The sequence below is a fragment of the Prionailurus viverrinus genome, chromosome C1, assembly GCF_022837055.1.
Source record: "Prionailurus viverrinus isolate Anna chromosome C1, UM_Priviv_1.0, whole genome shotgun sequence".
NCBI classification, from domain to species: domain Eukaryota; kingdom Metazoa; phylum Chordata; class Mammalia; order Carnivora; family Felidae; genus Prionailurus; species Prionailurus viverrinus.
In genome coordinates, this window is record NC_062568.1 from 183,734,871 (window position 1) to 183,747,299 (window position 12,429).

Here is a 12,429-nt window from a genome sequence, read left to right on the forward strand (position 1 = left end):
AGCAGCTGACGACCATGTGGGATCTGGGCAGGAACCCTGGAAGAGAGAGAGGACATGGGGAAGACCGGCGAGATCCGAATATATCGTGTTAATTTATCATATTGGTTCATCAGTTGTGACAAATCCACGGCCCTAACGTAAATGTTAACATTTCCCAGGGGAAACCGGCTCTGGGTATCCGGGGACTCTGGGCTGTCGGTGCGATTTTTCTGTAAATCTCAACTAGGATAAAATAAAACCTTTCTCCGTATGTATCCAGAACGGCCCGCCCCTGACGTGAGCAAGGAGGGTGGTGTGTGGGGGACAAGAGCGCCGTCACAGAGGCTCAGGAGCCACCCAGCGTGCAGGTGGAGTGGGGAGGAGCTTGTTGGTAGCGGCAGAAATGGAGAAAAGTGGGCAGCGGAGGAATCACGGAAAATGTGGAGTGAGCCAGGGGCCCATTTTTAATAGCTTTGTGTCTGAGTGAAAGAAGAGGAGGGGGCAGGTCTGAGGCAGCAACCCCAGAGCACTTTCTTTGGCGGTGAGGTCATTGGGAGCCCTGGTAGACGTCCAGATGGCCGGTCACCCAGGACAGGTGAGCGCGGGGGCGGGCGGCGCAGGTGTGGGAAGCGCGGCAGTCTGCGTGGCTGAGAGCCAGGGGACTGGAGCAGGTCACCCGGGAAGGGGGTGGTGACGGAGAAGGAAGGGGACCACCCAGAGTTGGGGGTGTCCGACAGGGAGAGGTGTGCCTGGAAGGGGCCCCGCAAAGGACCTCCCTTGCCCCTGGGGCTTTGGGCTGGACACAGGCGGCCTTGCTGCCAATCCCGAGGACTCAGGGTCGCGTCTTCCCCTCAGGAACGTTGCTGCCTCCGCAGCGGGGGATGCAGGGTCCGGAATCCCCTTGGGGGAGGGGCGCCTCGTTGTGGGCAGGGGCGCCGGGGCCACCCGGTGTGAGCGTCACCGCCCCACGCGCCCTCCCTGCTCTGTGATGTGGTGGTGGCGGCCGGCGTTGGCCTGTCCCCCGCCAGTCTCAGTCCGGGGCCCGGAGCCGGAGCGCACGATGACCGTCCTCCAGAGGCTCGCGCGGGCACTCGGGCACCACGTCCCCGCCAGCCGCTGGGGGCCCACGCTGGTTGAGGCCGAGGGCGGTGTGCGCGGCCTGGCCACCAGCGCTCGCGCCCGCGCCAAATTCTACGCGGATCCCGTGGAGGCCGTCAAAGACATCGCGGACAGGGCCAAGATCATGGTCAGCGGCTTCGGGCTCTGCGGGATTCCAGAGAACCTGATTCAGGCGCTGCTCCGCACGTGCGTCAAGGCTTGACCGTGGTCAGCAGCAACGTGGGTTGGACGATTTCGGGCCGGGCCTGTTACTGGAGGCCAAGCAGATCGCCCACCTCATCTCCTACGTGGGGCAGAACACGCTGTGCGAGCGCCGGTACCTGGCGGGCGAGCTGGAGCTGGAGCTGGAGCTGACGCCCCAGGGCACCCTGGCCGAGCGCATCCGTGCCGGGGGCGCCGGGGTGCCCGCCTTCTACACGCCAATGGCCTACAGGACCCTGGTTCAGGAGGGAGGCGCCCCCATCAGGTCCGTGCCCGACGGCCACATCGCCATCATGAGCCAGCCCCGAGAGGTGAGGGAGTTCCACGGGCACCACTATCTTCTGGAGTAGGCCATCACTGCTGATTTTGCTTTGGTGAAGGGGTGGAAGGCCGACCGCGCTGGGAACGTCATCTTCAGAAAAAGACCCAGGAATTTCAACGTGCCCATGTACAAAGCTGTGGAAACCTCCGTGGTGGAGGTGGAAGAAATCGTGGATGTGGGGACCTTTGCCCTCGAAGACATCCACGTTCCTAACATTTATGTCGACCGCGTGATTCAGGGAGAAAAACACGAGAAAAGAATTGAGCATCTAGCCCTCAGGAAGGAGCACGATGAAAAAGCCGAGTTTGCAGATGACCCCGGCGCCCGAATTGTCAAGCGGGCAGCTCTTGAATTTGAGGATGGCATGTATGCCAATCTGGGCATAGGAATCCCGCTCCTGGCCAGCAACTACATCAGCCCAGACATGACTGTTCATCTTCACAGTGAACATGGCATCCTGGGCTTGGGGCCGTTCCCACCCAAAGATGAGGTGGATGCAGATCTCATCAACGCGGGCAAGCAGACGGTGAGCATTTTCCCCAGGGGCTGTTTCTTCTCCAGCGATGACTCATTCGCCATGATTCCAGGCGGGCACCTCGACCTCACCATGCTGGGAGCCATGCAGGTCTCCAAATACGGTGACCTGGCTAACTGGATGATACCCGGGAAGAAGGTGAAAGGCATGGGGGGGGGGGGGCATGGACTTGGTGTCCAGTCCCAAGACCAGAGTGGTGGTCACCATGGCGCACTGCACCAAGGCCAACGAACCCAAAATCTCGGAGAAGCATACCATGCCGCTGACTGGGAAGCGCTGTGTGGACCGGATCATCACTGACAAGGCCGTGTTCGACGTGCACAAGAAGAAAGGCCTGACGCTGATTGAGCTCTGGGACGGGCTGACCGTGGACGTCGTCACAGAGGACGGGCAGCCCTTCGCCGTGTCACCGAACCTCAGACCCATGCAGCAGGTGGCTGCCTGACCCAGGGAAGGAAGCCCTGGTCAGAGGGTGTGTTTCATTTTCGCCACTGCCTCTCACCCAGAGGGGGTGTCATCACTCCTGTCCGTTCGTCTGACCGGTTCTCCTGGCGTCTCAGACTCGGCTACCGCCAGACAGACTATTCTCTCAAGAGGAATATGGCTTTAATTAAAAACAAAAGGAGATCTTTGGTGTTGCTCTTGCATGTTCTGTGAGTCCTGAGTTAGGTCTGGTTCCGTCGTCGGGCACTCGGACGCCCTCCTCACTGTGATGTTTACGTTAAATTCCTGCAGCTCAGATGATCCCCAGGAAGGAAGGCTTTCACCGAGGAGCCTTCTCTCGGGAATGAGCCACGAAATGTGGGGGGAAGTGATGAGGGAGGAGTAACCACCCCCGTATCCCCAAGGCTCCTTCCAGTGTCAGCCCCTGCAGCTGACCCCCCTCCCGTCCCAGCAGGGTCGTTCCTGAGCGGTGCCTCTAACGTGTCCGGTGCATTTGTTTGTGGGAGGTGATGTCATAGATCAAAGTTTAGTCTCTGGACTGATTAGTTCAACCAACTTGGCCCGGGGCCCCAGGTCTAGAGCCCGGCTGTTTAAGGGCTGACCTTTGCCAGCTGAGCAGGACTGGGATGGTTTCACAGTGAATCAGACACCCGCTAATGGAATAGACACGTAGCATCGTGTACGTGTATGTCTGTATCCTGTATGAGAAGTGCACGTGTGTTCCATACGTACGAATGTACAGGTGCCTGTGTGTGTGTGTGTGTGTGTGTGTGTGTGTGTCAGGGTGGCAACACTGAGGTGATGTACAGGAAGTAGAGCAGTTGGCACTGTGTTTTAAGGAGCATAAAAGTCAGTAATCACCTCCTGTCATTTAGTTTGAGAAAATACCGTGGGAGGGGCTCTTCGGTGGCTGAGTTGGTTGAGCATCCGACTCCTGCTCCGGTCATGATCTCACAGTTTCAGTTTGTAAGTTTGAGCCCCACGACTGGCTCGCTGCTGTCAGCACAGAGCCCACTGCAGAGCCTCTGTTCCCCTCTCTCTCCGCCCCTCCCCCACTCACGTTTCCTCTCTCTCTCTCTCTCTCTCTCTCTCTCTCTCTGAAAAATAGAAACATTCAAACAAAGAAAAAGGAAAATTCCACAGGAAATGAGAATGAAGAGATCTACCCCTTTCTCGTCTTTTAATGAAAGCCGGCAAATAACCTAAATGTCTAAAGTTAAGCTAATCTTTAAACGTTGTGGTACATTTTCTCAAAGGAATATTATACATTTGAAACGTTCATAGTGGAGACATTTTAACAGCAGTGAACATGTTTATGTGAAAAAGTTGGAAAACATACAGATTTCTTTGTTAAGATGGCCATTGTGTAAAAGTTCAGGTGACATGAAAATATTCCAGAAAGATGAAAATGATGTGTTGGGGTGGGCAGAGGTTTCTGAGTGATATTTCTTCCCCAGAGGTTACCTTACAGTTGCCCTTGTGTTACTTTGACAGTTAAGAAATCAAGAGGTCATTTGGAAATACAAAAAGGTACAGGAAGTTGGTTTCATTGGTGGAGTCGACATTTCCAGGGATCGTGAGTGTGTTTCTCAGGGCATCCTCATCTCTTAAGCAGCTGCGGGGTCAAATCCCATTTTCAGGGGTGTCCCTCTTCCAAGCCAGAAGCCCCCATCATGTCCAGCCCACAGCCTTTTCTCTCTGTTTTAACCCACAAACCCGGGAGTAAGACCTTCAGTGGGTAAGAACTTGGGATCTGACTGAACCGCGGCTCCAGGACTTTGGCCAGATGTCTCTGCCCCACTGAACCCAGGGTCTCGTTTGTGGATGTCAGGGCACAGTTAGTGTCCTGCTCTTGGCAGTGCTGGGCAGAGCAAGCCCTGGCTACGTCCTGGTGGCTGCTCTAATCTGCTGGGTCACAAATCCATCCACACGCCCAGAACGTATGGGGTGGAAGGGAGAATTCGGGCCTCGGAGCGCTCAGATGGACATGGGAACCGTGGTTCTGCGAGCCCCCGGCAGAGTGGCTCTGACGTTTCTCAGCGAAGCATGAGGTCCAGGGGGACTGTGGAGACACATGAAGGTCACGTGTGTGAACTAACTCGAAACCTATAAAGTGCTTCACAGATGGCATTGTTCACCGTTATCGCGAGTAATGACCCTGTGTTCGCGAGGCCCCCCTCCCTCCATCTCCCTCGGACCTGGGACTCCTGTTTCCAGAGGAGCAAACTGAGGCCCTCTGCCTCTGCGCTCCTGGGCCCGAGCAGGCCCTGGCAGGAGGGTCCCCGCTGTCCCACGTGCACAGCCCCTGCCCGTGAGTGATCGCCCTCTCTCCTCTCTCCGTCTCAGGGCACAGCGTGGATCCTGGCCTGGCTGGCCTGCTGGGGCGACGGGCGCCGGGCTCCAAACAGCCTTTCCTGGTCACTTTTTTCAGGGCGAGCCCTGGTCCCGTCCGAGCCCCTCGGGCAGCGAGGCCCCTGAAGAGGAGGCCGCCCAAGAAAACCAACGAGCTGCCACACCCGAACAAACTCCCGGGGATCTTTGGTGAGGTCTGGGAGGGGCCTGGGGCAGGGCCCGGGAGCCACCTGGAGGGGACAGAACCCTCTGGGTCCTCAGTAGGTTCAGGCCGGGGGTCACCCTCCAGCACTGTTCTGTGGACCAGCCTCTGCCCTCTCCGTCTCTGCCACCCAGAAGTGCTTTCTCTGCCCTCCCCTGGCTCCCAGGGCTTTTTCCAGAAGTCTCCATCAGAATCAGGTGCCCCATCCTCCGGGCAGCACAGCCCCTGGGGTCCCTGCAGGATGTACAACTGTTTATGTGGAGGTCTCCCCCGCAGACTGAGCCCCTCAGGATCAGGAGTGGGCCTGCCCTGCCCTCCTGCCCCCCTCTCCTCCACGGGGAGTCCGCCCTTTGGCCTCCGTGAGCCACTCGATCCTGTGGAATGGGGGCGGCAGGAGAGGTGGGATGAGGTCAGTACAGAAAAGGAGCCACTGATGGCCCAGGGTCCCCTGGGCTGTTTACTGAAGCATCGGGAGGGCCCACAGGTTGGAACTCAGGGGAGGCTGGGGTGAGTGCAGGGTTCCTCTGTAGCTATTGGACCCACCTGGAGCCATCGAAGTTTCTTGAGCTGGGTCGTGACACCAGCAGAGCTGCAGGATGGGCTTAATGAGATCAAATGCATCTGTTTCACTGCATTCATTTATTCACCAAGTGTGCCCGGTGGGGTGTCCCCCGCCCTGGGAGCTCCTTGTGGAAGCTGCCCAGAGCAGGAACCCCAGAACAGACCTGGCTTCTGTCCCTGCAGATGACGTTCACGGCACCGACGGCCGGCAGGTTTGCCGGCGGCACGAGCTCTACGTCAGCTTCCAGGACCTCGGCTGGCTGGTAATTTCTGACTCCCCTCCTTCTTACATGACGGTCCCCACCCGGAAATGATAGGTGTATCTCCAGGGGCAGCTAGAATTATGGGTGACTTTAATTTTCTCATGCATTAGGTTCTTCAGTGTTTTCTGAAGGGAATATGTCTTTCTTTTATAGTGAGAAGGTGTTTTTTGGTGAAAACCATGGAAATGGGGATAGTCTGAATCCTCAGCCAGAACATGTCAGGGCTGCAACAGGGAAACCGAGGCTGGGAGGGCAGTGTGTGTGCACATCTGCTGGGACAGCAGCTCTAGAAGATGCAGTGGGGCGGGTGGGGAGGAATCCGATGCCCAGTGCATGTGAAGGGGACAGAGCTGTGTCCAGCCCTGCCTGCCGAGGGCCTCCCAGTGGACGACAGGCCTCTTGGGGGAGCCTGCCTGCAGGGACCCTAGGCTTGGCTGATGGGGCTGGGGCTGCAGGTGGGTAAGGGGCAGCCCTGAGTCGTCTTGTGCCGTGTGCTGGATTCAGGGGCTCAGTGTGGGGGGGCACCTGGATGGCACTCACTTTCTCCTCTTTCCCCCCCAGGATTGGGTCATTGCTCCCCAAGGCTACTCGGCCTATTACTGTGAGGGGGAGTGCTCCTTCCCGCTGGACTCGTGCATGAACGCCACCAACCACGCCATCCTGCAGTCCCTGGTCAGTACCGCGTCCATCCTGTCCCCACCCATGGGGAGAGGGCTCGTGCAGCCAGGTGGATGGAAGCGCCTGCTCGGGTCTCAGGGAGCTCTCCCCACCCTTCACTGTAGGCACACGCAGTTAACTTCCCATGTCTGTACAGGAACTGGTCCCTATGTGGCCACGTTCACATGTAGACCCCTAGGCATCTGAATCCACACACACCTGACTTACCCTGACTGCTTGTGCCCACCCAGATCCGTGCCTTGCACATGCACGTGTAAGGCATTCACGTACATATGTGGGCACCCAGATTTACAAGACATGCTTGCTTCTGGTCACACATCACACCACAACACACACATAACATGTGCATCCCACCTGTGTACCTGTGTGCTCTAAACACACATCACCATGTCCCCTGGCATCCTCGGCCTCCCGTCACACAGATGCCTGTGGGGTGAGTAACGGGCATGTGCATTCAGCCACCTGCTGCACGGTGTATGAGGAGAGCGTTGCAGGTGTGGCCTGGGTGATGGGCTGGGCTTTGCTCCCCCCTTCTGTTCACCTCCCCATTGTCTTTTTCCTGGTTCCTTAGTTCTTTGTGTCTCCCACAGGTAGTAAATGCTTTTGATGCTGTCTGGGGTACCTTTAAATGCCGAATAATAGTTTCTGTGAGGAGCTTTGTTGCTGCTGTTTATTGCTAAGTGTTTTAAAAGTTTGTTGATAATAGGATTGAGATTTCTTTCTAGAACGTTTACCTAGAAGCCTACTTCCTGGTGTCCCTGCCCCTATGTTAATCTAGTAAGAGATTAAGTGATGCCCCTGAGTGAGAGTAAACATCACTGACAGTGGCTTTGACCCTGTGGTCACACTGCCTTTCTCACATCAAGTGGGAGTTGCTGCCCTCAGGGACTGCTTTCCTGGGAAAAGCTTGGTTGTGATGAGACACACATGGTTCTCCTGGCCCACAAGGGTGTGCAGCTCCCAAGTCAGGATAGCTGGGTGGGCTCGGGCTGCAGGGAGGCATGGGGGGCCGGGAAGGTGAGGTCAGAGGTGGGCCCGGGAGGGAAGCGGGACCTGCAGGTCTGAGGAGGGGCTGGGCTGAAGCTCTGGATGTCAGAGTGGCATGGGGCCGTCCCTCCAGTCCTGAGAACAGGTGAGCTTCTCTGGGGAGACGGCAGATGCAGGAGCGGAGGTGAGGACTGGCCTCCTCCATGGGGAGGCCGGGCAGTGATGGGGGACCTGGGGTATCGTGAAGGCAAGAGAAGGAAGCATTTCCCTCTAGGCTCATCCTCTTAGCCCTTCTCCACACAGCAGCTGGGGATCCCACTAAAGCACAACCTAGCACCTCGTTCTCAGTTGAGAAACTTGGTCTCGCTTCCTACCATTCCCAGGAGGAAGGTTGAGCCCTTGGCCTGGGACGCAGGACCCCTCGTGAGCCACCCTGCCGACCTCGCCAGTGTCCCCACATGTTCTAGTGCCCTCATCTCCCTGCATAGGCTGTTTCTCACCTTCCTGCCTTTGCACCTGCTGTGCCCTCCACTTGCAGGGCCTCCTCCCCTGCCCTGGGCCCAGCCACCCCCTGCTCCCCTTGCACACCTCATGTCTGTGGCCCTTCCCTGCCAGGGGTCGTCACCACGCTCATGCTCCCAGTGCTGAAGGCCTGCTTTGTTGTGCCGCTCCGGTGGGTCCTGGTTGTCTGCTGGAATATTCCCCGTCTCCCTTTCCCTCCCCACTGAGTCTGTGAAAGCAGGGACCATGTCTGGGACATTTCTGTGCCCCATGCTGGCAGAGCTGGCACAAGGCACATGTCCTAGATACATTTGTGTTGGAAATGAGAAAAGTACCATTCTACCCATTTGGCAGAGGAGAAAACGAGGCCCACAGATGCGCGATTTGTACCCAAAGATGCACAGCCAGTAAGTGACAGACCCTTGGATTTGGTCTCCCGGTGGCTCAAAAATGAGCTGGGTGGAATGGCACATTAGCTTCCCCAAGTCATCCTGTTTGGTGCCAGATGGAATAAAAGACCTTCTTTCTGTCACTCATCTGACAAAGCTCTCATCTGGGGCGTGGGGGAGGTCTCAGAAAGGCCGTACCCCCGCGGTGCCCAACTTCTCTCCAGCACCCCGACTCGGGCAAGACCCTCCCCTGTTCCCAGTCATTCAGAGCCCATGGCTGGGGCAGGCAGGCAGTGTCGCCTAGTTTTTCACGTGGGCCCATGAAGGCCAAGCCGGGCCACCGCATTTGGAGGTGGTGAAGTTGGTAGCAGTGGCACCCAGGTCCTGTCTGGCTGGACATCCCCACAGCGGCCTCAGCCTCCCCCTGGGCCCCTGAGAGGCTGTTGGGCCCTGAGCCAGCTGGTGTCCTCCCGGCAGGCTGGCTCAGAGCTGGGCACAGGGGAGTGGGGGCCAGACAGATTCCCCCACCAGACAGCTTCATCCGGGTCCTGCTTGGCTGCGTCCGAGAGGGTGGGGGGCCCTGGGATGCATGACACAGGGATGGAGCAGGTGTCCTCTTCTCTCCTGCCTCCCCACAGCCTTGGGCCGCCTTCGGGCCTGCAAGTGGGGGGCCCTGACCCGGAATTCTGTGTAAACTGCGGCTCGTCCTGCCAGTGCTTGGGAGAAATATTTTTAGGAAGCTGAAAATGGGCCGTTCCTCAGGCAGGCTCTCTCCTGGCAGTAAGGCTGTTCAGAGGGCAGCAGGTCAGCACACCCCGTCCAAGTTCTGCCACATCTGAGAGCCATGCGACTCTGGGCACCACGCGGGGCCTCCGTGCCCTCCGTCTTGGTCGGCCCAGAACAGTAGTTGCCTTAGAAGTTGTTATCAGGGGTGGCAAGTGCCTTGAGGAGTAACAGCACTGAACACGAGGATGGACCTAGGATTCTAGGTCTCTCCTGTTCTGTGATCGTTCACTGGCTCACAGCTGGGAGGGGAGACAGATGGCAAACAGCTAACGGGGACAAGATATGATCAGGGATGTTACAGGAGCACATGGGAGGAGCGGAGGGGACCCCAGAGGGGTGGTGCGGCAGAGGGACTGGGCACACCATGTGCTGGAGACCAGTGAGCGGGTCGTGGCCTCTGAGGGGAGTGAATGTGGAGGGAGGGAGCCAGCTGGTGCGGGGAAGAGGTGAAGGGGGGCGGGGTGGGGAACATCTACAGGTTAGCGCCAGCCCGGGCTGCAGAGGATGGAGCCGGGGAGGGTGAGCAGCTGGAGACTCCGGGGTCGGTGGGACCTGGGAGTCGTGGGAGAAGGCCGCGGTACTCACACCTGACTGCCGTCCCTCCCCTGGCCAGGTGCACCTGATGAAGCCGGATGCGGTCCCCAAGGCGTGCTGCGCCCCCACGAAGCTGAGCGCCACCTCCGTGCTCTACTATGACAGCAGCAACAATGTCATCCTGCGCAAGCACCGCAACATGGTGGTCAGGGCCTGTGGCTGCCACTGAGGCCCGGCCCCGCTGCTGCAGAGCCTCCCGCCTGGATCAGGCCCCTCTCCAGATGCAGAAAACTCTCAGACCCAGCCCGACCTGGGGGGGGGGGGGGTGCTGGAGATGGAGGGGTGGGCCCCCAGAGATCAGCATATCTATGCCCTTTTTTTCTTCCTGCCAGGGCTGGATCTTCTCCAGGCCTCTCTGCCCCTTCCCTGCCTGAGGTTTGTGAAAATCTTTTGGCCTCCAGGCCTGGTGGTCTGAGTCACTGAGCAGGTTTTTTCCCAGCCTCCTCCCCGAGAAGCACGTGCTGACCAGCATTTGGGGGTTGACACAAAAGTCCTATCTGAGGACCTATCCGTGTCCATTGCTGGTCCAGGCTTGTGGTGATTTGGGGTGAACTGAGGGGCACCTAGAACCCAAAATGGCTACCTCGGGCTCTTTACTATCCATCACAGAGCTTGGATGTGTGTAGACAGTCTAGTCTACCTCCAGTTGCCTGCCCCTCCCAGGTATTTCTGGGCACTTTTGTTAGAGTGTGGACTTGCCCTCATTGCTGTGTAGTTGTGGCTCTGAATCATCAAACTGCTAGCCATAGGTAGGCACGTGTGCCAACTCAAGAGCTGAATGAACCACATGACGTAGGGCTCAGGCCAATGGCATTTGTCTCTCCCGATCTTACTGCGTTGATCTGCCTCTGCTATCCGGGGAAGAGCTGCGGTGCATGGATTTTGGCCTTTGTAGAAACAAAAAACTGGGGAGGTTTCATTCACCTATCTATCTGTCACCATGCTGAGCTCAGCTCCATGGAAAAGTTCTCTTTTTATTGAGCCCAGGATAGTAGAGAAATTGGGTGGCTCAGGATGACGATGCTGAGAACAGATGACGACTACCCTTTCCCTTTGGCATGGCAAACATCAATAATCTTGATTTTTTTTGCTTCCAAATCTGGATAGAATTTCAAAATGATTGGTATTAGAACTCCACTGTTTGCCATCTTCTGCCATAAGGAGCAATCCATTTCACCCACTGCAGTGCATCTTGGACACTGGGCAGCCTGGGGCCAGGTGTGGGGCAAGGGCAGGGTTTTCTCAGCACCTGCTTATGTCCAGTTGTCAAAATCAGGCTGGTCACCATAATCTGCATCACCCTGTGTGCCCAGGAGTGCCGTCCTGTCTCTCTAGGCCTGTGGACAAAAGAAAAGGTCCCTGTCCCACGGGAGTGACAGGCAGTAATTAGGCTGACCTGGGTGAAGGTTCCCGGAAACCACTGTTCTCCTTGGAGCAGCCGCCACAGGCAGTTGGAGTGTTTATTTGATTTCTGACTTGCTAAGCCTGTAATTTACCTGCTGGAGCAGACAGAGTCCAGCTGCCCGAGCTCTGAAATACTGTCATTAAAAGCAGATCCTGGGCCCGCCCAACCCACAGGCACAGCCCAGCCGAGGCGGAACCACCCCTGTGCCCAAAGACGCGCATCTCTGCCATCACTCTGCAGCCTGAGGAGGGGCCCCGGACATCAGGCCTGGCAGCAGGTGTGGAGGCCAGGGGCCCAGCTGCAGGACAGCAGCCCCTCCACGGGGACCTGGAAGGGACTGTGGAGCAAGTACAGAGAAAGAGACCCTGAGATAGAGAGCAGGTCCAGACTGTCTGCAAGGTGGAAAGTTCCCCATCAGTTAAGGATCTAAACTCTGGCCTAGATGTTAAGAGAGCTGACCGGGTAGATGGTTTCCTCCTCTGGGTCTCATTTTCCCATGTGTACATGAAGGCATTCGGCTTTCTGGTCTCCAAAGGGCCTTCGGCTGGAAATCTTGTCTGCCAACCCTTTCTCAAGCTGAGCCCAGATGCTGCCTCACAACCTTGAACTGGGGGCTCAGGTGGTGGTCACAGATCAGAGCTGGTATAAAATATAGAACTGTTTGCCATTCTAGTCCTTATCTAACACTTCCATCTTCCTAACATCAAAGATGACCTTTTAGGCAAATGTAAGTTTAAAATTAGCCAATTATTTTGACAATTCTTTACTTCACCCTCGCATCTTTTGTGCCCAGCCAATAGCCCAACACAATTAGGGGTACACCAGGAATGTCTATCAAATCACCCAAAGATTTATAGACAGGGATATATATACCTCACCTGTCAGGTTGGGCACAGCAGGAATGACTGGAGGTTGTAATCTTCCTTTTTCATGCACAACTGAAAAACAGGAAGCCTCTGCCTGCCTTCCTGGGTCAGACTTCCAGCAACTTCTACCATTCAGGCAAATGAGATCAAATGGAGAAAGCCCTGAGCAGTGAAACCATTGTGAATGGACACAAAGTTCCTGCATTTTATGCCCTGTTTATTGCATGATACTGCATGCATTTATC

General features: G+C 56.8%; 2 protein-coding genes across 3 annotated transcripts in view; both read left to right on the forward strand.

Annotated features, from left to right (window-relative positions):
- BMP8B (bone morphogenetic protein 8b) overlaps positions 1–10,144 on the forward strand; it is a 28,744-nt gene extending 18,600 nt beyond the window's left edge. Inside the window, exons 4-7 of one of the 2 annotated variants that reach the window (XM_047873623.1) lie at positions 4,947–5,141; positions 5,899–5,978; positions 6,540–6,650; positions 9,933–10,144. In XM_047873623.1, the coding sequence (XP_047729579.1) occupies positions 4,947–5,141; positions 5,899–5,978; positions 6,540–6,650; positions 9,933–10,082 (536 nt within the window). In that variant the 3' untranslated portion in view covers positions 10,083–10,144. Of the gene's footprint in view, positions 1–4,946; positions 5,142–5,898; positions 5,979–6,539; positions 6,843–9,932 lie in introns of those variants that run through there. The other variant, XM_047873622.1, reaches the window with a different exon arrangement.
- Positions 1,040–2,639, forward strand: OXCT2 (3-oxoacid CoA-transferase 2). Its single transcript, XM_047871559.1, is given in 4 exon segments — positions 1,040–1,292; positions 1,295–1,321; positions 1,324–2,306; positions 2,308–2,639. Coding segments are annotated over 4 exon segments (1,557 nt in total). The 3' UTR covers positions 2,602–2,639.
- Positions 10,145–12,429: the final 2,285 nt, after the last annotated feature.